This window comes from Rhea pennata, chromosome 2 (assembly GCF_028389875.1).
Source record: "Rhea pennata isolate bPtePen1 chromosome 2, bPtePen1.pri, whole genome shotgun sequence".
NCBI lineage: Eukaryota > Metazoa > Chordata > Aves > Rheiformes > Rheidae > Rhea > Rhea pennata.
This window is the reverse complement of record NC_084664.1, coordinates 137979198-138005449: the sequence shown is the minus strand read 5'-3', so window position 1 is coordinate 138005449 and position 26252 is coordinate 137979198. Positions and strand designations below refer to the sequence as shown.

Genomic DNA, 26252 nt, shown 5'->3' with positions numbered 1-26252 from the left:
GGCCCGCCCCGCGCGCGTGCGCACTGCCGCCGCGCACGGAGCCAAGTCTCGCGAGACGCCGCCGGAAGCGGGCTGGTTAGTCGGCGCCTCTGCTCGCGGCGGAGGCGGCCACCGCTCCATCCCCGCTCCGGTGCGGCCGCAGCAGCAGAGTGGGGGCCTGCCTGCGCGGCTGCGGCCGGCGGGAGGATGCGGGTCAAAGTGCTGAGCCGGAACCCCGACGACTATGTCCGCGAGACCAAGCTGGACCTGCAGCGCGGTGAGGGGCGGCTCGGCACGCGTGCCGCCGGCACGGGCAGGGGAGGGCCTCGAGCGTCCGCCGGCCGCGCGCCGCTGCTCGGCTGCCCCCTCGGGGGAGGTTCCCAGCCCGCGATGCGTCGAGGTCGCTGCGCGGAGGCCCCCGAGCGCCGTAGCTCTCCTTCGCCTTGCCGGCCTGGGCCGCGCCGGGTCGGCTGAGGAGGCGGTAACGGGCGCGCGGCGTGCGCGCGGGGGGCGGGGCTCTGCGCATGCGCCCGGCGCGGGGCGCCTCTGGAGGGACCGTTGGGCGCTCGGTGGAGGGGTGCGGGGAAACTGCGACCGCGCTGCGCCGCGCGTCGCTTATCTCGGCGGCTGTGGGTCTGGGAGCTAGCTAGTGGCGTTAATGTTCGCCTCTGAAATGCTTAAGTAACTCCCCTGCCCATGCCCTGATGTTTTCTCTAATGTCCTGCACCGTCTGATAACAAGCTCTGTATTCGTTTCGTCCAAGAGTTTGGAGTATTCGTTTCTTCCAAGAGTTTGGAGTGAGTTAACCTCTATAGCGAAAAAGGGCTGTGATCGTGTTATCTGAACTGAAATGGAGCTTCATAAGATATCAGGACACGCTTTAAAAAACACAGAGAAAATTGGACTGCAGAGAGTTTTTTTGATTTGGGGGATTTCTTTTTCTAACCACCCTGCTACTCACTCTTAGCAGTCCTTTGCACTTATTAATGTTTCAGTCACAGTAGCTCTCACCCCACTTTTTGCATTATGGCACTTACTTATGATTCCTTACTAGAATCAGCAAAATCTTGCAGACTTTAGATCTTCATTTTAGATGCAGCAACTCTAGCCTGGTAGATGAGATGATATGAGATATTTTATTTGTATTCTATCAAACCAGATTCTACACAGTCTTGCAGTTTCATCTCTAATAACATGATATAAATGAGGTTTAATTTCTACTTAGTGTAAAAATAGTTCATAAATAAGGTTTGTAAACTCACTGTCCTTTATCAGAGCAGGTATAAGATTCTGGACTTTGGTGTCACTAAATCAAGTAATATTTTGAGCAGAGGAGACCTATGATATTTAAAACTGCATATGCTTTGTTAATTGATTGAATTAGAGGTAGGCAGCTCTGTTGTGCATGAAGTAGCACAATAATTGGTGCTGTTCATAGTAATGCAGGTCCTGAGCTACCTCTAGGTGACCCTGCTTGAGCAGAGGGATTGGGCTAGATGATCTCCAGAGGTCCCTTCCAACCTCAACCATTCTGTGATTCTGTAAACTGTGCACTTCCTAGTTGTTTAATTGGAATGTAACAGTAGTGACTGTTTTACTTTTATTGCAGTTCCAAGAAATTATGATCCTGTATTGCATCCTTTTGAGGTTCCACGGGAATACATAAGAGCTCTGAATGCAACAAAGCTAGAACGTGTGTTTGCAAAACCCTTTCTTAGCTCTCTTGATGGCCACAGAGATGGAGTTAATTGCATGACCAAACACCCAAAGAGTTTGTCTACAGTGCTTTCTGGAGCTTGTGATGGAGAGGTAAGCTGCAGTTACAAACCACCTCAAACAAGGTCCTTTTCTTCCTATTTCTTCTTCTTCTTCTTCTTCTTTTTTTTATGCTCTTTTTCTTTCTCTTATGTCTTTGTTCAGCTATCATACTGTAACTTCTATCAAAAGGGCAAACTATCCAGTTTGGGACAGTGTTTCTCAAACTGCACGTTGTGACCTTCCAGCATGCAAAGAATGTCAAAAAGCTTTAGGAAGCAGCTCTCAGCTCTATAGTTCGTCTTAAGTTAGGAAGTGAGAAGGGGCTGTCATAACTGGGTGCAAGTGTTTACACAAATCTAGAAGCTTATGGTAAGCTGTGAATTTCTTGGCATAGAGCAATGAATGTTAAAACTTGTGGTCCCTACGGCTTTTTGCGTTTGAAGTTGAACTGCTGCTAATTCAGAAGATGACATGAAGTTGGATGAGTTAGGGGGAAGAGGCACATTTTCAAAAGCTTTGTGGAATAATAATTTAGCCTCTTCCCCAGAAATGCTAACTGTATATCTGTTTGATATTTTACATAATTATTACGAACAGCAGGCAAGGACACTTTATGTGCCATTTGCAGAAGAAAGCAGTTTGTCTTCTCTGCCCTCTCTCACACTTATATTATGTATTTGATAGTACTTGTATGTTTTGAGTGCATCTTCTCAATATCTGGTCACTTTCCAGTGTTTATAGAACATATAGAACTGAGCTGGTGTTTCAAAACCAAATGTTTTGAAACAGAAACTTCTGTGAAAGGTAGACATGCGTCTAGGATGTAATACAGCAGCTGGAGGGAAAACGTTATATTGATTCCAAAAGTTATTTTCTTGTGTCTTTTTCTTTAAGGGATATCTTTGCTAAAATTAACATTGCTACTGACTTTTAACAAGATTTCTATTTAAAAAAATAAGGGAATGCAAAAATAATGTAAGTGTACAGTTTGGGGGAGGAAGGAGTAGAGAATAGGAAGTAAAGAGTTGTATCTTTTTTTGTTTGTTTTATTTTAAAGGGATTATTACATGGTTTGAACATTATAAATCTAGCTAGTGTTCAAGTCAGCTGTGGCATTTTGTTATAATGTGAGTGATCTCTTGTGCCTGAATGATAAACTGTAATTGTGGCCCATAGAAAACTGAATTAAATAACAATAGAATACTTTTCCATTTTTAACAGGTTAAAATTTGGAACTTGACCAAACGACAGTGTATTCGTACTTTACAAGCCCATGAAGGCTTTGTGCGAGGGATGTGTGCCCGTTTCTGTGGTACCTCATTCTTTACTGTAAGTATAATGTGTCTCCTTAGTACAGTCTAACAATACAGAGCACCTGTTGACCATCTGTTTTCTAGTGAGCAACTTACTGTAATATGTGCTGTAGAATATTTAAATATCAGATATTTTAGAATTTGAATGTGTTTATTCAATTTGCCATGTGAACCTGTCAGTTCTGTTTCTGATGAATTTTTTTTTGATGCTATGATACTTAAGTTATTGAAGAGTATTGAAAGGATAAATACTGGATAATTGCTAAAGGATGGCCATTTAATTTAAATTTTAGTAAATTCATATAAAAGGAGTAGATAGTCTATATTCATTGGAAAACGTGTAGATGGTTCTTTTTCTAAGTGTTTGAATTCTCTGTGATGAAAGATAAACTAATTAATTAAAGATCGTTCCAACTGAGTAATTATATTGAATAAGGTTTTGCTAATAAAACCTTATTAAGTTATATCAACCAGAACTGATTCTGTTACAGGTGAACTGTTTAGAAATAATTTGTTTTCCTTTTTACATTAAAACAATTCTAAGATGATACAGTAAAAACAATTGTGTTTGAAGATTAGAAAGTCCTCAGGTTTTGCTTCTTATGTGCTAGGCACGTAAGAGCTATCTTAACTATTAAACGTATATTTTTTCTGAAGTAGATACTAGGTCATGAGGGCATTAGTTATGATGCAGGGAAAGTTGCAGCAGGAAAGTCTAAATGACACCCAACTTGAACCCCTTTTGACATTCTCTCTACATGAAAATTGGGAGAGGGGAAGAAGAAAGAGAACTGGTGCTGTCAGGAGAGGAAGCTGAATATGTATAGCTAACTTTCTTTGTTGGCTAGATCCAGTTTCTCTGATCCAGGTCATGGCATAGCCAGGCAAAAACTTCTGCTGGCATGAATTGAGAGGTAGCTTGGGGTTAGGAGCAGGCAACTGGCGCAACTCAAGTGGAAAGTACCTTTTGACAGTTTGCATGCCCACCGAATGACTTCCAGAAGATAATTTGCAGTGTAGGATACTCTTTTTATTTAAGAATCGCAGAACGTAGTCTAAAAAAATAGTCATCTTTTCATCTCACCTTTTTGCTATTCAGCCCTGGAAGTATCTCTTTTGAAGACTGGCAAAGATCCAATGTGACAACTAGATCAGATTTTTTTTTTTTTTTGATGCTTAAATAAAGCTTAAATAAACTTTTAGCACAAAAAAATTTGTGTGTGAAGATCAAGCAAAACTTGTTTTAATACAGTCAGATACAAAGATGCTGGAGCAGTGTGTGCAGACATGACCGTTTCAGATTCTGAAAATAAATCTTCAGGGTGTACCTTTTAAGTTTCTAGTAAAATGTTACAATGAGAACTAATCCTTGACTTAGAGGTATAAAATGGAACAGTGAATAGCAAGAGAGAAACAGTCTACTTTGATATAGACTATTTCTTTTTAATTTTGAAAGATTGCCTGTTCTTTATTGCAAAGTAAACTAATTCAAATAAGCAGAATAAATTCATGTAAAACTGTACATACTTTCTTGCTTTCTCCAATATTTCCAGGTTGGTGATGACAAAACTGTGAAGCAATGGAAAATGGAGAGCCCAGGATATGGAGAAGAAGAAGAACCGATTCATACAATTCTCGGAAAGGTAGAAAATCTTAATTTTGATTTTTTTTTTTCCATGTCTGTTATTTTGAATAGAATGATCTGTTGATCTTTTCTATAATAGAACATACATACATATTTAAGTATACTTTTTTGTTTGTTTGTTTTGAAGACAGTTTATACAGGAATTGATCACCACTGGAAAGAAGCTGTTTTTGCCACTTGTGGCCATCAAGTGGACATTTGGGATGAACAAAGGACAAGTCCCATGTGTTCTCTGACGTGGGGTTTTGATAGCATAAGCAGTGTAAAATTTAATCCAATTGAGGTAATATTTCTGTTATATATTAGAATATCAGTATTTTTCTTGATCAGTGTAAGGTCTAAAACTGTATTACTGCTATATTTAACTGCTTTTTCCAAAAGTAAATTTCTTGGTGTTTTAACATATAGAGGAGAGTGCATCTCTCTCTCTCTCTCTCTCTCTCTCTCTCTCTCTCTCTCTCTCTCTCTCTCTCTGTGTGTGTGTATTAAATATATAATTAATTATATAAATAGATACACACACATACGCACGTAATTTTGTTACAGTCATAAAGCTTTGATAGATGCCATGTGTTTCTTTGGGGTTTTTTTCTCTTTTAATGAGGGAGGGGAGAAAGATGTAAGGTAGTCTCTTTTCTACCCCATAACAATACATATCATGCACTTCAATCATGTAGCGTAGTTAACTGTGTGGCTGTGAAGCTCTCATCTCATCCTCTGCTGTAATTCCTTCTGACAGAGTATTCTCGCCCTCCACAGCAAACAACTGAATCTGTTCTGATCTTCTATAATAGTTCCTGTGTATTTTTTGGGTGGGCTGTGCTTGTGGGTGCGTGAAATGTATATGAGGCAGTGCTTGTTACTTGTAGGGAAGACTGGATGGGTTCTGAATTTTACTGGGAAAGCTACTTAAAATGCTTGGGCTGAATAATTAACAGTACGCAAAGAACTGTGAATATATTTACTTGAGGACTGAAAAGGGAAATTAATTGACCTTTTTTTTTTTTTTTTTTTTTTTAGACATACCTTTTAGGAAGCTGTGCTTCTGACAGAAATATTGTGCTGTATGATATGAGACAATCAACTCCATTAAAGAAGGTAACATTTTTCTTCTTTCTTTGTCTTGATTTAATATAAGACTGTGGCAGTGATAATGATACAGAATACATAAATAGTCTGTAAGTATTGTTGAAGATAAAGGGAAACTCTGAACTGTGAATTCACTGTTTGCTCATACTGAGTCTCTGAGCTGAGTTTGAGTTAATCTTGGAATTTAAACCAAGCAGAGTTAAAAAGGCCGTCTTTTGTGTTCCAACTGGCTGTCACCCTCACTCTGTTGTAATTCTTGATAAAGTGCCTGACCTGACAGCATTTTCACAATAAGAACTTTATATTCATTTTTTGCGTTGTGTGTGTGTGTGCACACGTGCGCGGTGGGGTTTTTGTTTTTTGTTTTTTTTCCTCTTGCCAGAAGGAAACAAGTTAACTTCTAAGGCATTTGTTTCAGATCATTGGAGAGCCTTGTTTAGCATTTCACAAGCTTTCTTTCTTTTTTTTTTTTTTTTGTCTCTGTGTGAAAATCATAGAATCACAGAATCAGTAAGGTTGGAAGGTACCTCTGGAGACCATCTAGTCCAACCTCCCTGCTCAGCAGGGTCACCTACAGCATGGTAGACAGGGTGGCATCCAGGCGGGCCTTGAAGATCTCCAGAGAAGGAGACTCCACAACCTCTCTGGGCAGCCTGGTCCAGTGCTCCGTCACTCTCACAGGGAAGAAATTCCCCCTCACAGTCAGGCGGAACTTCCTGTGCTTCAATTTCTGCCCATTGCCTCTTGTCCTGTCACACGGGACAACTGAAAAGAGTTTGTCCCTGTCCCCTTGACACCCTCCCTTCAGGTACTTGTACACGTTGATCAGATCCCCCCTCAGTCTTCTCTTCCCCAGGCTAAAGAGGCCCAGCTCTCGCAGCCGTTCCTCATAGGGTGGGTGCTCCAGCCCTCTGATCATCCTTGTAGCCCTCTGCTGGACTCCCTCCAGTAGCTCCATGTCTCTCTTGTACTGGGGAACCCAGAACTGGACACAGTACTCGAGGTGAGGCCTCACCAGGGCTGAGTAGAGGGGCAGGATCACCTCCCTCCACCTGCTGCCAACACTCTTCCTAATGCACCCCAAGAGACCATTGGCCTTCTTTGCTGCAGAAGCACGTTGCTGGCTCATGGTTAACTTGTCGTCTACCAGCACTCTCAGGTCCTTCTCTGCAGAGCTGCTCTCCAGAAGGTCAGCCCCCAGCTTGTCCTGGTGCCTAGGGTTATTTTTCCCTAGGTGCAGGACCCTGCACTTGCCCTTGTTGAACCTCAGGAGGTTCCTCTCTGCCCAGCTCTCCAGCCTGTCCAGGTCTCTCTGAATGGCAGCACAGCCCTCAGGTGTGTCAGCCCCTCCTCCCAGCTTGGTATCATCAGCAAACTTGCTGAGGAGGCACTCTGTCCCCTCTGCCCCTAGGCATTCCAGTTGCTCTCTCACATAAAGAGCAACTCCACCACCTCGCCTCCCTGGCCTGTCTCTCCTAAAAAGCACATAGCCATCCATGACTGCATTCCAGTCATGGGAGCTATCCCACCATGTCCCCATGACTGCAATGAGATCATGGCCCTGCGATCGCACACAGATCTCCAGCTCCTCCTGTTTGTTCCCCATGCTGCGTGCATGGGTGTACAGGCATTTCAAAGAGGCGGTCATGCCTGCAGGTTTTCCCGGAAGGGTGTACTGGGGTCCCTCATAGCCATGACCCAAACGCACATCCCCAGCTGCATGCACCCGTTGGAGGCCCCCTAACCCAACTTGTGTTTTGTTGTCTACCCTGTCTGTATGACACCCCTCCTCCCCCCCCTTCCTACCTAGTTTAAAGCCCTCTTTACGAGGCTGGCTAACCTGTTTGCAAAGGCAAATGTGGCCTGCTTTGTGAGGTGAATCCCATCTCTCCCCACCAGTTGGTGATCTTCAAACCATGAATATATCCTTCATGAGCTCCATTCTTGCATGATAAAACCTATGCAGCTAGTATAAAAATTTCAAAAATCCTTTGCAGTGAAATCAAAATTAGATTCCATATTCATATATGGTATTTACCAGTAACATGAAAATTCTGGCTCATCTTTAAGAGAATGTATGTATTTGTTTAAAACAAGAAACCAATAATTCGCATGCAAGCATTGACAAACTGGTTCATAATCAGTGTTTCTTGAGCCCCATAAGTATCTTAACAATTTTGCTTCTTGAGGTATGGTGTTGTGGCTTGTCAATATGCGAGAGTATCCTTCTGGTATGTGATACACTATTTACAATGACTGTGGGCTAGTGTATGCTGGAATACTGTAATGACACTTAAAATAGTCATACAATAGGAATGTTGTTGGCATAACAGTATTTCTTTCTGTGTGCACCAACAAGTTTTGCTGAAGTTTCATTTCCACCACTGAGAGAGTACCTTAAAAAAATTGTCGAATTTGAGATGTGAATGCAAAAATGAATCAGCCAGTGCTGTAGATATGCAATTAGAAGTTAAAAGGATGTAGTTTGAGCATTTGTGAACTATGTTTGAGTCTATTTGAATGTTAAACACACATACACACATACCATTTTTATATAAAGCTATGTATCTCATGTGTAACTAGTAAGCAGTGTGTGTAGGCGCATTTCCTGCTATAAGAGCAAAACGCTAATCAAAACTTGCTTGCATCTGTGGATGCAGTGGCTTCTGCTAGGTCTCTGCTGAGATGGGAATAGTTGTTCTGTGCAGAGACAGGCTGAATGTCGGTCTGACTCTGCATTGAAAGTTAAGAGCTCTGTACCTCCCAAGAGAAGGATGGTGCTAAAGAGGTGCCTTGCCCCTGGGGAGACACTTGCTCCTAGTACAGCTGTATTCCTGATGTGATCAGCAAAGCAGCTTACACATTATGCAAATAGTGATGGTGAAATAAATTTCCAAAATGCCATTATTAATGTATTTACAACAACTTAAATTACTTCCAACCCAGATTGTTGTATGTGGCTGTTACTGAATGTAATGCTAGAACTGTACAGGGCATCCTTTTCTTAGGTGCTATTTTAAATGCAAATAATGATGGTGAAATAAATTCACTGCTATAGTCTCAGGGGAAAAAAAGCTGTGAGGGAAGAAGGAGAGCATGGACTCTTCCTTTTCAAGAAACTTCCTTGATTGTTAGCTTTCCAGATGTACATGCAGAGTTTATTAGAAGAACAATACTGAAACCTGAACAAATCCTAGTTATGTACTAGCATAAACACAGCCTATCCTTTCAGTAAAATCTGTTTTTTGAAGTAGAAAACATTTCAAACATCTGATTGCGTTCAGTTCTGGATGCATGTAACTTCTGGAAATACGCAGTATTCTGCAGTGTAGACTTCGTTTGGTATTGAACCTAGAAATAGTTGTAATCTAGAAAATGAGGATTTGTGGAGAATGAGAAATGTGAGAATATGCACACACTAATTAAGTCACAGTTCCTTTAGAGGGTGGAGCAGTAGATGTCATCACTTGTAACTAGCTTTGAAATTTTGTTTATCATGTTAAAAGTTATAATTGCACAAGTGCATTTTGTTATATGCATGTAAATTTATCGTGTTTGGTATAGTAATTTGAGAATGAAAATGAAGTTTGAGTATGGTAGGATTAAACTCCAAAATTTCAGGATTTCAGAATTTTCAGGTAAGATTATAGTTGGTCTGGAGCATTATAGAAAATCCTGTCTGAAGTTGTTCTGTTTGTTAATAAGTTACTCTAATTATTCATCTACTTTGTCAGGCATACTCTATGGGAGTTACATTTAAATACAATGTTTGAAATCTTCAAGAGCCAAAGTAGCCAAACCTGTTGTGTCATTTTGGTAGTCAGATGAGTACCACCATGCCCTCTATCATGGTTTCCCAGCTGTTGTTGCCACTGCAGTCCTCCAAGTTGGAAGCATCCAGTATTTTGCTTCCTAATACCTCGTTTCATCCATTGTTAGCAGAGTGGAAGGGTCTTATTAGGGCAATCATCAGCTACGTTGCTTCTGCTTTAAGGCGAGCTGGCCTCTTTGTAGCCATCTGCTTCATCTTATGAATGTGAAGGAACTAGTTCACTGCTAATGTAATGACAGTGGTGAGTAAATTATGTTGTAGTAACTATTTCAAACACTGCTTGGCACGTCTCAGAAAAACAAGAAATGGCAACTAGCCTACAGAATTCATAAACTGTAATTGCTGCAATAAGATAACAAAGGGATAGGAAAAATTGTGAGAACATCGAAATATTATTACTTTGCAAATGCTTACATCCTTTGATGAAATAGATATTGTATAAACAAACAGGCTTAATTAAATGCTTAATTAAAGGCTCCTGTAAATATGATGGAGAAGTGAGGTTTTCCTGAAGGTTTCAGGTTGGCATCTTAGTTTTGGGGTAAATGACAGCTTAGGAAGACTTGATTCCAAAATGTCTCATAGAGAAAAAATTTAATTGCAGCATTGCACAAAGCATTGAGTATGTGATCAGGGATAGGAGGTCCTGAGTGCTAACACTGCTAAGGAAATATATATTGCTGTTCCTCTGCTATAACTCCGTATCTAGAGAAAAAAAGGGCTTACCTGTCTGCAGTGGTATAAGAAGCTTTGTATTTGAGGCATAGCCTGTGTTTTATTACCTATAACAAGGCAGCAATGTATAAATACCTTTCAGGTCATCTTGAAGATGAGGACAAATACGTTGTGTTGGAACCCCATGGAAGCTTTCATTTTCACTGCAGCAAATGAAGACTACAAGTATGATCCTGCTTTTTGATAATTCTTATCATGTTTTTAATCTGTGTCTTGGTGATTTATCATCATTTTACTATGTATATATTTTAACTCAAATTTCAAAAGTTTAAGTAAATTTACTTAAGTAATATCTTAAAAAAATACATGCTCATTAATTTTAAAAAGTTGATGGTAAGCTGCCTCTTGGCAGGTATTTCAGTAGGGATGGAGAAAGCACTGTAATTTACCACAAAAAAAAATAGCCACTGTTTTTGTTCTATCATAAAAAGAAAAATGCATTTGAATGAATGCAAGCATAGCTGCAAAGAGACCTAGAAATTAATCACTGTTGCTCCAACCTGAGGCAATGTAAGTGTTTATTTTCTTGCCAGCTATCATGAAGCTTGATATCTTGTGCTGATCAGCTATTTTGATGGGAACATTTCTATAAAATTAATCTGTTGTGAAACAGTTCCAGAAACTCTAATACTTATCCTTTCAATGTCTTAGAACACATTTTTACTTTTGGAAAATACTATTAATTTGAATAGCTAATCTGATATTGAGAAAAGTTGCTTCTGAAACTAAGCCACTGCAAAATGTGCTCTATATACTTTTTTCCAGGAAGCCAGTGATCTAACAATAGATCACTGCTGTCTTCTAGAACATAGGAGTTTTATTGCTTATCTTAAGGCTGTTCTTCCAAAGAAATGGAATCTGGCCCAGACCTTGAAAGCAAGTGTTGAATTTAATATATTGGGGTTTTGCCTATTTTTGATTATGGAAAAGTAAGCCTAGCTAAAGTATTTGTTCATAGCTGCTTTCTTGTTCATACTAAACTAAAAATGGTAGCTGTTACTGTCAGTGTTAGTTAACTGTCCTCTTAAACTAAAGCAGTTAGTATGAGTGCAATGGTAAGTGCATATATCAACAGCACACCCGCAAGTGTTAGCTGATTAAAAGCATCTATTTTCTAAAGGAATAAAGAAGGAAAAAGTAATAAAGGCTAGTTAACTATTGTATAGAAGACATTGAACTTGTATACAAGTGCAAACAAACTTCATCTGTTTTGCCAGAGCTCTGCAGTGCTTAAGAGCAAGGAAACTGTGTAGCTATTTTTAATGTGATGCTTTTCTACAGATTATATGCTCTACTGAACCATTAGCTCCATGTGTTGAGGGATCAGTCTTTTCTTGGACTCCTGCAGATTCTCTGCCCAGCTGACCTTCTAAAGAAAGAGAACCAACCACATGGGAATGTCACAGTAGACTTTGAGTTACTAAGATTCCAGTGTGGGAAGATCTAGAAACCTTGTAGAGTTGGTAGGTGGACAGGTGGCTGGAGAAATAGATTAGGTCGGTGACCTAAGAACAGATGCTGAAGGGAGTAATGGAGTCCTGTCTGTCCTTTGAGAGAAGAAAAAGAAACTTAGATCTGGTCCAATAACTAAAGCCACTGTCAAGCCCAAAGTAATAAATCTTCCTTTCTTTTCATATGTTACTAGCAGTTTTAGACAGTTTTCAATATGGATCTATCCTTAAGCATGTTTGTACATGATTTAAGTAGCTGTTTACTAAAAGTGTGCTCATTACTGAAGATGTTAAGATGTTACATTGTTGGTCTTTTTATTTTAAAGCTTGTATACTTTTGATATGCGCTATCTTGCATCCCCTGTGATGGTGCATATGGATCACGTGTCTGCTGTTCTTGATGTGGATTATTCTCCCACTGGGAAGGAATTTGTGTCTGCCAGCTTTGATAAATCTATCCGCATTTTTCCTGTTGACAAAGGTCACAGCAGGTGAGTGGTTTTTTACACCTCTTTTGCTCTCATGCACCACTATGGCCTTCCTCCCTAGTCCTCAAAATTCTTAATTCAGTCATTAACATCTTCATTGAGACATTCACTTTCTGTGAATTTTAAAATCTTATTCTTTGTATAACTTGAGAGTGATGGTTCATGCAGCTGACAGATAATTTTGGAATATACTTTAGAACAGAACTTTCATTTAACAGGTAGCAGTACTGATATTACAATTTTGGATTAAAAATACAGCAAAATCTTGTGGGTAAAATTTCTCAAACACGTTACGTGTTTGGGTTTTATCTTCTGTTTCTTTTTGATTCAAAGATATCCAAAGGGAAGGTTGTATTATTAAGGAAACATTGGCTATATATACAAGTGGAAGATTTCCTTCCTCCTCTTTAGCGTTTTCCTAGTTAATACTCTACAAATCCGTATTTTTGTTTTTCTATTGCCTCATACTTTCCTTGACGTTATTGCTTTCCAACTAGATTGAACATCAGTTCTGAATTGTTGTTCTTATATTTTACCAGGATGAATCCCATCTTATTTCCCTCTCTATATCTTTAATGCATTTAGTTTTCTTTGTACTGTATCTGTTATCACTAGTGTTTGTAGTGCCTCACAAGACTTGTGAGACCTCACAAGACCTTCTGCTCAGGCTTTGTTAACCAGGATTTGACTCATGTGACAGTTCTTTGAATGCAGCTTAGTATGAATTAGTTTTTTATACAAGATTTCATAAGGCAGTATATTAAATATTTTGCTGAAGTTCAGATTTGATCTACTTTGTGCTCCATTATTATTATTTTTTTTCAGTTTGATGAAAATCAAAGCAAGTTATCAAGTCTGTCTGGTATCAGTTGTTCTTCATAGTCCTGCCTTCATTATTCTCTGTCAGACCTTCCATTTTTTTCTTTATTCTTAACTTTATTTTACATTTTTAAGTTGCCCTCCCTCTTCTCCTTTTTTTAAAAAAAATGCTACTACTCATTTAAATTTGAGTTGTTTCCGCTAGGATTTTGAAATATTAATTGGGGAAGAAATATATTGTATGCTGTTTGTATGCTTCCATACATCAGCAGAGATTGAGAGAAGTTGTTTCCATTTTCCTTCGTAACTGATCTACAAGTTGTTTTCGCTTTCTCCCTGTCCTGCAAAAATACTTTAAACTGTAGTTCCTTTCTTTTTTTAATTCTTGTATTGTTAAACAATGTGATAGCAGCCCTTGTGTTCATCAGATTTTTCTTCCTGTGGAAGAATTTACTAATGTTTACTGAAGCACCTGATAAAGTTCCTGAAATGCAAAGTTAAAGCACAGTGCTGCAGTTGAGGGAAAACTGAGCAAATCCCATCATGCCACAGTGAAAGGCTTTATCTGTTTGTAGCAGGCTGTTGACAGGTCTTGCGGAAGGAAAAGACATTTTTTGGCAGTGTGGTTGCCGCAAGTGTAGAGAGGAAGAAACTTGCAGATGAAGGACTCATATAAGCTGAGTAGATCATTCTAGGAAACTTGCGTTTTTTAAAAAACTGTGCTTTCTCAGTATTACATTGTTGAAATTAATCCTATGAAATGGAGAAAGGGCTCCAAATAGAAGATCTGATCTCTTTTGGAAAATTGAGGGGTACACAGCAAAGATCCTGACTATATTCCATTTAACTTGGACTTTTGATCCCCTAACAATTTGAAAAACTCTATACTTTCAATGCTTTCTATTTTTATTTTTTAAATAAAATTTAAGATTTGGAAAATCAATATCCATAAGAAGTAAGATCTGTCATGAAGCTAACTGTAAGTTCAGTAATTTCTTGGTAAATGGAGCCAGATAGATCCGTGAATTTTTTTAAACAAAGGATTCCTGTTATTCAGCCATGTACTTTTATATTTTTTTCCTTTCCCTGAAAATGACATTTGATAACTCGTGATGATAGTAGCAGGAGAGACAAAGGCTGAACATTCAGAGTAGGGAGAGAAAAAAAATCTTGAGTTTACCAAGGGTGGGTAAAGAAATGTTTTTGTTATTGAGTAAAATAGTAAAAATTAAAGTAAGCATAGAAATGCTTATAAAAGTTTGTATGTACATACAAAATATAAAACACCAGCAGCAGTAAAAACCTGCTGCAAGTGTTAATATTTTTTGCAGTACTTATGCTCAGTCTTTCACACTGTTCTTGTAGAACATCACTTCACTGTGAATTATGAAAGGGGTTAAGCTTATGAAAGGGCGTTTACTGGTTTCATCTGTCCTTCTCACAACCTCATCACCCCCCCGCCACAGCCTAGTTGTTTCATGCTTATCAAATAGGCTTTGTGTGCATGCTTCCTTTCTGATACTGCTTGGATTTTATTTATAAAAATAACTGATTTAGAAGAGAGAATGGTCTTTTAGCTGCAGTGCATGACCAGTACGCACAAGAAGTAAGTAATAGCAGGCAATTGCATGCCCAAGGAATGGGTAGTAGCTGACAGTTTAGGACTTTTTATTCTTGACCTTTAGAACACTAATAAAATAACTAAAAAATGTAACGCAAAAATATCCTGGGTCCTATATTTTTATAGTAGAATTAGTAACTTTTTATGAGTAATATTTTTTCCTCTGTTTGGTCCATACTGAATAAAACTCAAATGACAATTTCTTTTAAACATGGAAAATGTTTCTGCATGTAAAATTTGAATCAGCAGGTGCTGGCACTTGTTGAGCAAAAGTCTTATCTGCAGAAATTAAATATATTTTAGGGAGAAAGGAGGGAAGTCACAATGAAGACTATGAACATTGTCATGTTCATAAACGGACAGCTGAAGGTGAAATGCTTACTGTTTTCTTTCATGTTCGCAGTAGTGATGCCAGTCCTCTGGCACCCATTCTTATGTGGTCCCATTCAGTAATGCTTGATTACTATAATAGCATATTAGTGAAAAATATTATGGGTACTTTTTGATGTGATGTTGTATACCATTGGTATGTTGTTTGAAAAAGAGTGGTTTATTAGCTATTTAATGTAATTTCTATGAGAGCACTATTTAAAGCATTTGTAAAAGGTGGTATTTTCTCAATCTAACCAGCATATCATATTTGAATTTATAAAAATACCTATCTATAGACATATGTATTAATATAATGCATAAATATAATTAGATATAATTTAAGATCTGACACCTTGTTTTAAAAAAAATCAGAATATTGTTTAAAAGTCAGAAAAATACATATTCTAATTTAAGCAGAAATCTTTATGCTATTTGAAAGATAATGTTAAGAAAAGCAATTTAAAAAATCTTAAAATATTTTTCTTTGCTTTAGGGAGGTATATCATACAAAGCGAATGCAGCATGTCATTACCGTAAAATGGACTTCAGATAATAAATACATTCTGTGTGGCTCAGATGAGATGAATATTCGTCTTTGGAAGGCTAATGCTTCTGAAAAACTGGGAGTGGTAAGAGACTTGTCTTTTGTTATTGCATGACAGGCTGTGTTTTAGAGGTTTTTTATTACAACCACTTAACCTATTAAACTTCTAAAAACTTTTGTTTCTAAAGTGAAATTTCAAACTATGATCTTACATTTTTCATTAGAAAACTAACATGACTCTGTGCATAACATAAAGTTCATGTTGCAGCTACTGCAGGTTTTAATATTAAGCAGATGACAAATTATATTCCTCATTATTGCTATGCAAGGTGATTTTTGTTGTTTATAATTATCAGTTCAAAGTAAACTAGACTAGAGTTTTCTGTGTGTGCGCAACAGGTGAGAATTCATCCCTTTGCACTTCTGAGAAAGCGGTAAATTCTGGGAGCATGCCATGCACAAGTGATTCTACTGAAGTGTAGGATCACTACTTTTAAAAATGTTCTGTGAATAACATGAAACAGTTACTTGCCCAGTTCATACTGTGATAAGCAAATGCACGGTAGAATAGATCATTTGCACTGATGCATAACCAGGATTGTCATTCACCTGTATAAATACCAACAGGGCAAGTAGTAGACTTCAGTCTAATAGATACTTTTTTCCAGTTACACTTGGTCAAATGTTAATGTATAGATAAAGCCAAAATGTGCTATTACAATTATCACTTGCATATGTCCATCTATACGGTCCTGTTAAAAAGTACAGAATAACTTTGCAGAATAAATTTGATAACTTTGCCCACTGGGAATAATTCCTTTGCATAGCTTTATATTGTTAGAGCATTTTGGAGATGCTTACAATGCTGCTTCTGTGTGTGTCAGCATAGCTGCCAAATAGTGCTTGGAGGAATTCCTACTTGATATTGTAAAAGATTGAGAGGAGTAGGAAGCTGTAATTTGGGGAAGGATATTGTACAGTTAAGGGCCTTGATCCACGCCACTGTTACGGCTGGGGCTGTTTGTGCTTACTTGAAGCTCCGTTAAGTGATAGTATCTGCATTAAGAGGGAAGGGGAATGGAGCTGGGAGAGGGGACAGGTGAACGGGAGTGTTATGAGTACTAGGGCTACAATGTGCAATGGGAAAAATCCATGCACTGTTTTGCAGTGTGAGGGGCTGGATGTGGGAAAGCACAGCTAAAACAGTGGGTGTATTTGTAGCTGCAGCCCCCTATAGATTTTTGAAAATCCTATTGTTTTTCTTATCCTTGCTATAGAGCTACAGATAAAAACCTTTATAGCCTATACAATATCTGTGGTTGAAAACAACTATTTAAATTTAATTTCTTAAAAGCATTGACTTTTCTTTTGTGTTTATGATGCTATTTCTTTCTGTTCTGATTTGTGGGATTTATCCATGAATGCTTCAGTCAAAGATTTAAAATTCAGATATCATCCCATTACCTGCTAATTTCACAGATTGGACAATGCTCACTATGGACTTCACATTTGGATTCAGTTTTTATGTTGAATTTGCTTGAATGGTGCAGTACTAGGCAGAAATACCACCTATTTATTTGTTGGTGTATCCATATACTTACTGGAACACCCTTTTCATCTTATTTTAAACTCTTTATTCACCATCTTCATACCTAGTACAGAAGGAGAGTGCTGTCTTTCTCTACCATGCAGTTCCAGAACAAATTGCCTGTTCTTTACTCTCTTTTGTGTGAAGGATGAGGTGGTGAGCACAATATATAAAACATCTTTTTCATATAGGATGATTGCTAATGTTTTAGTGTGTAAACAGAAAATTCATTCTCTTGACTATTATTAGATGGCATTGGCATCTTTCTTATGAAGTGTGAGGATACTTTAGATTTGTGAAATGATGAGCAAAACCAATTACTTCTGTAAAATACAAATATTGCATACCAAAAGGACTGCTTAACTTATGGTTCAAGCATTCAAAAAGTAGATTGGTAAATGCCATTCTGCTCTTTTCTGTAGTATCTGCATCACTGACAGTTGTCTGGGGATGGCTCCAAAAAGGACACTACCAGTCATGATTGTAGGGTATTTGTTATGGTCTACAGATCGGTACTCTTGTGGTCCTTGACTTCTTGGTGAATCCTACACAAAATTGACTGACCATATTTTTCCAGTTTTTAAACATGTTGTTTCTGCTTGACATGTCTCTTGGAGGTTGTGCATAGGATTATGTTTTGCTAGTATGATATCATTCTAATATAGCTTTTGTAACATGCATGTGTGTAAGGGTTTGTAAGCATTTCTAATGAAGACTTTGGGCCCTCAAATCTCAATAGGACTGAGTTGAGTTACCTATAACATATAGATTAAGTGTAATTTTTGGTCTGTTTTCTAGAATATTTTAGGCAGCTAGATGTCCTATCTCAAAAAAAAAAAAAAAAAAAAAAAAAAACCCAAACTATTTGGAAAATAAAAGTCACCTTAAGAAACCAAAAATAAGAAATACGAGAAGGAATTTCAAGGGACATAATAATCTATATCGAAAAACTGGATTTGAAATTTCTACTAATTTCACATGAACAGAATTAATGAATTTGGAAAGAATTATGTTAAAATAAGAGCAAATAATGTTTCACTACCTCATATGTTTTCTGGAAATGTGCTCAATGTGATGCCATTGAGGCCTTGAGTTTAGCAAGATACAGAAATTGCAAGTGTCCAGAGCTGCTACAGTGCTTCCAAAAATATTTTTATAGTAACTATGAAATCCATTTTTTCAGGTGTTGAGAGAGTAATTGTTGCTACTAAGGATTAGGGTGGAATCATTACGACTTCTCAGATTCTTGAATATACATTGGAAGTGTCACTTGCATTCAGCCAGCTGTGCCACTACTTTGTTTGATCCAGTCGTGTAGTTTCTGTGATTCTTAAGCATTAGCACTTGAAACATTATTTACTAGGTTCCATTGTTTTTATTTAGCACAAGTTCTTCCTTTTTTAGAGGACTGCTGTCTTATCTTCATAGACATGTGCCTGCTCATTTTATAAATGTCCAGTTCTTCCATTTTCTTGAACATTTTCAACTTTCAAAGCTGAACATTCAGTAATTCTGTCGCAAGTGTCAGAATGTCTTAAATGCTTAGTTGCTTGGGTCTGCTATTTTTCTTAGCAGAGAAAATTTGATTGAATGACTCATCCAAAGGTCACTGTATTCCTAATAAAATGCCAACATCTTGTAATACATTGTATTCCAGGATGGATATTTTTGGGCTGGAGGTGGGTGGAGACCAGAATTCTGAAAGAGAAGAGTAAAAATGCTAATGAACATTTTCTTTTCTTTGGTGAGCACTTAGTCTTGTTTTCAAGATTGTTTGGTTCCAAGGAAGTTGGATTGAATACAGTATATGTTGCAACTTGACTGATGAATAGTTATGCAGTTGGAAAGTTGTACTTTCTGAACTGTAGCTACCCAAGCAGTCATCAGTTCTGACATGCATGTTTTCTTGGTTTATTAATGTATTTGGCATTGCACTCATTATTTAAAATCAGTGAAACATTAAAGTAAGAATCAGAGTCTCTGGAGGAGCCAGAGGCGTGCTGTGTCTCTACTGCACTGACAATTAAGGCTACATGGGTTTTATGTAGGGGTAACAAAAAACAAATCTTTTTGTTGGAGCTGCTGCAGAGGTTGCTTTAAAACAATGTAGTGCTCAGATATTTTCTGAAATAAAAGTCTAGCTTTTTTCAGTAACAGCATGAAGGTAAATAGGGCTTTATAGGTTTTTCTTTTTAAAGGAATAAATCTGTAGCTCTGCATATGCAAACAATAAAGATGAGAATGAATAAGACTCATAAGATACTCCAGACTGTTCATTTGTTATATATAAAACTTGACCTGTTAAGTATGCAAGTATGCTCTTTTTACTGTGACCTTGGAGAGGTTTGGAATTTCTAAAAGGTGGAATGCTTTTGCCTTGTAAGGAAAAGGGGAAGAAAGCTTTTCATATGAGTAAAAATGCTGGAAAAGCAGCACTGATAGAATAGGTTTCATTAATAAAACAGAATTCATCTAACTGATACAAGGAAAGGGCTATGTTAGGTTTTTATAAACTGTAGTGGTAGCAATGAACTATCAGCAAAACTTTAAAAAGTTGTATTGTTCTTCAAAATATTAAGACACTATTTTCCACATCTGTGGTTCATATGGTGTTAGATGCTTAGGATTATTACTTCTGGGAGTAACGGCTAACAAAATTTGATATTGTTACTTTTCCAAAGAACTTAAGGGTTAGAACAGAATACTGGACAACTGAACGAGAAAGCTTTCTTCCTAAGAAAGCTTTGTATTCCAGTAAGTGTAAAACATTAGTATGAGAAGTAAGTGTAACAGTAGTGGAACATAGGCTTACTGCTTTCTTACAAGATGCAGACCTAATAGCTTTTGAGTTAAGGATTGAAAAAGATTGGATGAAACTACAAGTCTTGTTTTTGATCTAGCAAAATGCATTAGCAGGAGAGCATCAAAACCGTCTTAAGTAATTGTGTATCCTTTCAGTTGTCTTCTAGTAAAAAGTTCCATTTTTTGACATAAGGCTGAAAACTGGCAGTACCAGATATTGTGTGACGTGGCATTCTTCTGGTAGTGAGTTGGTTTGTGATTAAATGCACATGTGGCTTCATCCCTTTAGCTATGATTTTGAGCTCTTAACATCTACATTACTTTTCTTTTGTGGTCTCCATTTAGAGATGAAGAATCCTTTTTGATTCAGTGAAACAATGAGTAATAATCTTCATAGCAATAAATTTAGAAAGGAATTTTCAGGAGAGCAATAGAAAAAAAATTAAAGACAAATTGTGATATGGAAAACTGCTTGGATATGTTTGCATCCTAAAAATATGTTGCATCTGTGCTTTATCTGACTTAATTTAGAAGGGCAACCTGGGCAGGATAGATAACAGCCCCTGCATATTCCGTTGCTGAATTGCTGCAGACTAGTATTTTTAATTTTTTAAATACATGTACAGTAAAAATATACTCCATTTTAAAGGGAGGATGATTTGTTAAGTGATTTTAGCATTTCAGTCAGAGCTCTGGGAAAATGCTTACCTTCATTTCACTTAGAGGGGGAAAATAACTACCCTCTATTACCTTGCGGGAAGAAAAGGTGTAGACTGTTTACTTGAGGACATGTTTTTGTATTACTGACAATTTGTGCAAGTTTTATGATTCTTTTTCCCGCTTTTATTCACTCTAGATGCTTGCTGTGAAGTACTGCTTCAGTACTGGCACAAATAGCCTTTTTGCCACCTAACCTTTCTCTCTTCCTTGTAGGAGGTTGCACATTTGCATTTTGAACGTATGAAGAGTCACACATCACCTTTGAGTTACACGTCATATGTTTTTCATTCGTGATGTCATATAAATCCCAATTTATTACATTGTAGAGTATTCTAGTCATTATAAACAAAGTCTTTAGTCCTGCTAATTTGTGCTGCTTTTACAGAATCTTCTCCAGCACAAAGCGCTATGGGAAGTAATGCTGTTCTCCTGTGCCGTTCAGGTTGACCTTTGTAGAATGACTTGCAAGAGAGAAATTGGAGTTCATTGCGTTATTGCAGTTTGCTTTCTAGGCTGTCTGGTATATTTGATAAATGGATACTAACTTGTCATTTACACATGATTTTCTTTTACCACTATACAGATGAGGGTACACATAGCACTGCCTTGTATATGGGGCATTGACTATTTGCAGTTGGAAGTGACCAGATAGATGTGTTTTTACACATTACATTATGTGTAAAAACAGAAACAGACTCAAACATAATCACCACTTCATCTATATTAATTTTTAAATAAGATATCCTGGATGTATATTTAATTTACAGATTCACCTCTGTCTGCAGAATCATCAAGGTTACATTAAATCAGCAGCAATTTGCTCCTCTTAAATTAAATTAAAGAAAAATCATTGCATTTAATTAAAATAAAAGCTCTTTAATTTGGATTATGTTGGCAGTTTTCTGCAGAGTAGGAACACCTGGGACTTACTGAGAGTGAACCAGCTATTCAGCCTGACTCAGTAGAGGAATTTGACTAAAGGGGGCATGGGGTATATTGCTAGTGGGTTAGGATTGTAGAATTTATTTGTTTGCAATTTGAGAGATTATGATAAAGGCAAGTAAAGTAGAAAGATTTATTTTAATGAATAAACATATATGGAAAAACAGAGGATAAGAATAGATCTGTCTCTTTGATATATAAATAGGAATTTTCTGAGTGATGAGTTTAGTGGCAGCTCTACATCTGGTACCTGGTTTCTTTATTGTCCCAAAGGAGAAACTACTTTGCCATCCATTTTATTAATATCTTGCTTTCCGAACATTTCATAAATTCTGAAAAAAATATATATATCTATTCCAACAGAAGTCACTTTTTAAAGGTGGCTTCCAGAACAAAAGTAGCCAATTGCTGCTGAAAAAATGCATGCTTCATAAAGTAGCTGGAATTTACAAGCATTGTTTGCTCTAAGAGTCTCCTTTTGTTGTTAATGTCAGAAATTCAGGTCTTGCCTTCTCATGATACTTCACAGAAATTGGGAAATTAGTGAAATGGAGTCAGATGTAAAGGTGAATTAATAAAAGTTGTCTGAATTACTGTTATGTTTCTAAGACTTTAGGTGCAAGCTAAGGGAAGGAAGGCAGAAGACTTGTGCCAGTACATAAGAGTGAGTTTCAGATGTTTGAAGCACTGGAGTTACAGATTCTGTTTGTAGGGGGAGGTTAGGAAGAGATAGGGTTTTCAGATTAATAAGAGATCTGCCACATCCTAAGTAGCTTAGGAGTGCTTTGGTCAAAGTCTGAAAGTAAGTCAACTGAAATTCCTGCGGATAAAACAAAATTGAAAATACCTAGAACTTAACATGCCCCATGAAGCAGTGCATGCTTTAAACCAAAATACAACACTGTGAGATTTTTTCTTCTGATATATAAGGACCAAAGGAAACATGCATATTTTCAGAAGTAATTCCTCTGTAGGTTAACTTAGAGAAATGGGGGTCTTTCACTTTTCATTCTTAGTGATGGCTCAGACATAACTTTTAATAAAGTTATGGATAAAATTTGGATAAATTTAAGTCTCTTCTGTGGTAATACTAACACACCTCTATCACAAGTACCTGAAATACTAAGATATTTTAGCTGCATGACAAAAGCTGGAACTCCCCATATGGCATACAAGCAAGCTAATACATGCAATATCATATGTATACTGTGCTTCCTAATGGACTTTTTTTAAAAATAGATCAAGGCAAGATGTAGGCCAGGAAGGAGCTGTTTATAAAGCTTTATATCAAGACAATTCATTTATAGCATTTGTACGTATACTGGCTAATGATTAAAATGTCTGAGAATCTTTGTTTCACTGCAAAAGCTGTTAATCAGCAGAAGTTAGGAGAGCAAACATTCTCATCAAAAAGGTTTTATTGTCAGTTATTTCTATTCTCTCTCCTTATCTACAGCACATTAAAATCAGATCTTAGGGAAGTAAGCTGAATTACTTCTCTGAACTTTGAAATTGTGGTAATGTGTTGTGTTTGAGCAATGAGATACTGTAAAAGCTGTAGGTTTCTAATACTTGCTTGCCATCATTTTCAAGTTTCTGTGGTTGCAGTGTTTTGATAGAGGAAAGATATTTAAATTGAGATTTAAAGTTTCATTTTGTAGAGAAAATGCTGTCAGTTCCATCCCTGCTCTTTTCTAACATTGAGGATGTGTGTTGTGCTTTCCCCACATAGCTTGCACCCCGAGAAAAGGCAGCTATGAACTACAATCAGAAGCTGAAGGAGAAGTTCCAGTACCATCCACAGATCAGACGCATAGCTCGGCACCGTCACTTGCCTAAAAGTATCTTTTGCCAAGTCAAGGAACAACGTATCATGAAAGAAGCTCGAAGGCGAAAGTATGTCTTCCTTTTCTGGCTTTGCTTTCTATCTTAATAAAATGCATCACTTAATGCTGTAGCAGCAGTGTATGGCAGTATTGGAGCTACAGTCTATGAGAAGAAGAAATATGAATTAATTTTAACCATCTAATTAAGTGATTGTGAAATACTGTATTGATTAGCCTTCAGTTATAAGGGAAGTACAGTCAAGTGCCAGTAGCAAAAAGGACTGGCTATGTGTCCAAGTTTACTGAAATAATAAGAGAGAATATCAAGTTGGAAGGAGACACAATGCTGTGTTGTGTGCAGTGTGCCACAACGTTGCAAAAGGAACAGGGTTGGTTTGGTTTTTGGTTTTGGTTTTTCTTAAATGCCAGACTGCAGCATCAGCATGAGAATCTTCAGTAACCTGGAACGTTGGCATATTGGAGTTCAAGGAGAGGATGGTGGCATACTTTACTGTTGCCATGAAATTCTCAGTTAAAACAGAAAGTGATGGGTCTTAGTCATTTTTTTCCTCAATTTGAGCAGCAATCCCTGCTGACACAAAAACCAAGTGAACTGTGTCGCAGAGAAAAAGGTTCAATGTAAAACTTTTTCTAAATTAGCCAACTTTAAAGCTTGGATTTTTTGTTTTGTTTTGTTTGTTTGTTCCTTCCCCCTGCCCCCAAAGGACAATCCTTCCTTTCAAAGGAGGAAATGCATTGGTTTTGATTAATAAAAGCAGAGTAATTATGGGGGGGGTTGTTTGTTTTTAAAGTTGCAGGTTATCTCCAGTAGTAGCTTAAGGAGGAAACTAGTATTTCTTAACTCTTCTCGTGCTGACTGCTCAATTTCATTTTTCTTCTTTCTGTTTCTAGGGAACAGAATCGTCGTAAGCACAGCAAACCAGGATCTGTGCCTTTTGTCTCAGAGAAGAAGAAACACATTGTGGCAGTAGTGGAATGATTGTTTTGCACATTTACAAAATGTCATTTAAAAGCAAATGTTCAAATGAATTCACTGTACAAAATTTGAGGGTCACTGGTAAGACAGTGGCTCTGGAGACATTACTTTTCTTCTGTGCATGCACTTGCTCTGATTTCTCAGGTCATCATCTGCTTTGAGTGCTGATGATGCCCTGAGAATTGACATCGAGTCTTTTATTGACATCCATACAGCTGGTGTTACTGGGTCCAACTCTGTTTATTTCAGTGGAATTTTCCCCTTTTGATATAAGCAGATAACTTGATCCTTGGGGTAGGATATCAGTAGCTCCAGCTCTATTCCTTGGTACCTTTCCTTCAAAAGAAGAATGATCATGAATCAGAATTGGCAGCTGCAAATAACTTAGTTTCATGTATTAGAGTCTTAAAATTAGGTATCTTTACACTGACTTTTTACAGAAATCTAATGAAATAAAAAAGTGACTATAAAGCAGTAGGCTAGATCATGATTATTCCAAATGACTAATACACTGCACTATATTTATTGCAGAGCAACGTACAATTTTCTTTTTAAAAAGAAATCCAGTACGACTGTCAGACCTCTGTGAACACATCTAGAGTTTTGTTTTGCTCTTAACTATTGTAACAAGACTTGAAAAAACTTCAAAGACTGTTAAAGTTGCTAATACTAATAATGATGTTCTTGAATAATAACTTTTCTTTAGCTTACACAATTTGTCATCTTTCATCCAAGTTTTAGAAACCCAAAAGCTTCTTTAGATGAGTTTTATTATAAGTTTCCTGTTTAAATTTTGTATTTAAAAAATAAAAGCTTCACATTTCTAAAGGTATCTGCAGCCCAAAACTTTCACTATTTATGCGAGAAATGCTTTACCTGTCCTTCAGTGGGCTAGACTTAGCTTTTTACTGAAGATACAAAGGTCCTCAGAAGAACAGGAAACTATGCCAGAATTCAGCTAGGCCTTTTAAGCTGAAGCCTTTATCTTTCAGAAACGTAAGGTACTTAATGACCACAAATATTATGATAGATTCTTGGTAGGCATCTTCTGCTTTTAGTGTTGTTTAATATTTTCTGTACAAAAGCATTTTTTTCCAGCCTTTGCACTACTATGCAGTCTGTAATCACATTTTCTCCCCCCTAAGTTTATGCATAAAAAGTATTTTATGAACCTTATTCGAATAAACTTTATAATTTAACTTATTTTCTGTTTTTCACTTTGTAAATACCACTTTTAGCACTTTTCTTCATGTAGCATCCTGTTTAATATATCTATATATGTATATATATCTGCATATATATGTAGATGCATATGCATCTGTAGTTCTTTACTCTTTCATTTGTCTCTTCTAGCACTGCTGGACAAGATTCCTGGATTATTATGGCAAAATTATAGCCATTTAGTGATAAGAAGCTGTAATGCATCTTTTAATCTTTGGTTCACTTACCTTATGGGTAGGAAAAGAAGCAGATCTGGAGATCTGTAGGATGATGAGAAGCAGTGGAAGAGATCAGGGAAAAAAATGGTGCTGGCAATGTGCCCTTTGTACTAACACGGCGCGCTGCGCACTCTCTGCCAAGTGGAGTTTACTTCCTTCCTGGAACAGTGAGAAAATTGAGGGAGAATGTGCTGTCCAAAGTATGGCTTGCGACACAGCTGTACTGAGTCCTGAACAATTTGCAAAGCCAGGCTTATGTTCTGCATTTTGACAAGAATTTTCAGCTTTTTCA

General features: G+C 37.5%; 1 protein-coding gene across 1 annotated transcript; it reads left to right on the top strand.

Moving 5' to 3' along the window:
- Positions 1–70: 70 nt before the first annotated feature.
- On the top strand, positions 71–25720 carry DCAF13 (DDB1 and CUL4 associated factor 13). Its single transcript, XM_062568309.1, has 11 exons — positions 71–256; positions 1589–1788; positions 2959–3066; positions 4604–4693; positions 4823–4978; positions 5716–5793; positions 10434–10516; positions 12129–12293; positions 15596–15731; positions 23431–23594; positions 24437–25720. Exons 1-11 carry the CDS (start codon positions 187–189, stop codon positions 24522–24524), a joined length of 1338 nt encoding a protein of 445 aa, XP_062424293.1. The 5' UTR covers positions 71–186; the 3' UTR covers positions 24525–25720.
- Positions 25721–26252: the final 532 nt, after the last annotated feature.

Bases quoted from the DNA above. Each gene is read 5' to 3' on its own strand.
- DCAF13 (XM_062568309.1), top strand. From the start codon at position 187: ATGCGGGTCAAAGTGCTGAGCCGGAACCCCGACGACTATGTCCGCGAG. The intron at 4,694-4,822 runs GTAGAAAATCTT...TTTGTTTTGAAG, and splicing joins TTCATACAATTCTCGGAAAG to ACAGTTTATACAGGAATTGA. The intron at 10,517-12,128 runs GTATGATCCTGC...TTTATTTTAAAG, and splicing joins GCAGCAAATGAAGACTACAA to CTTGTATACTTTTGATATGC.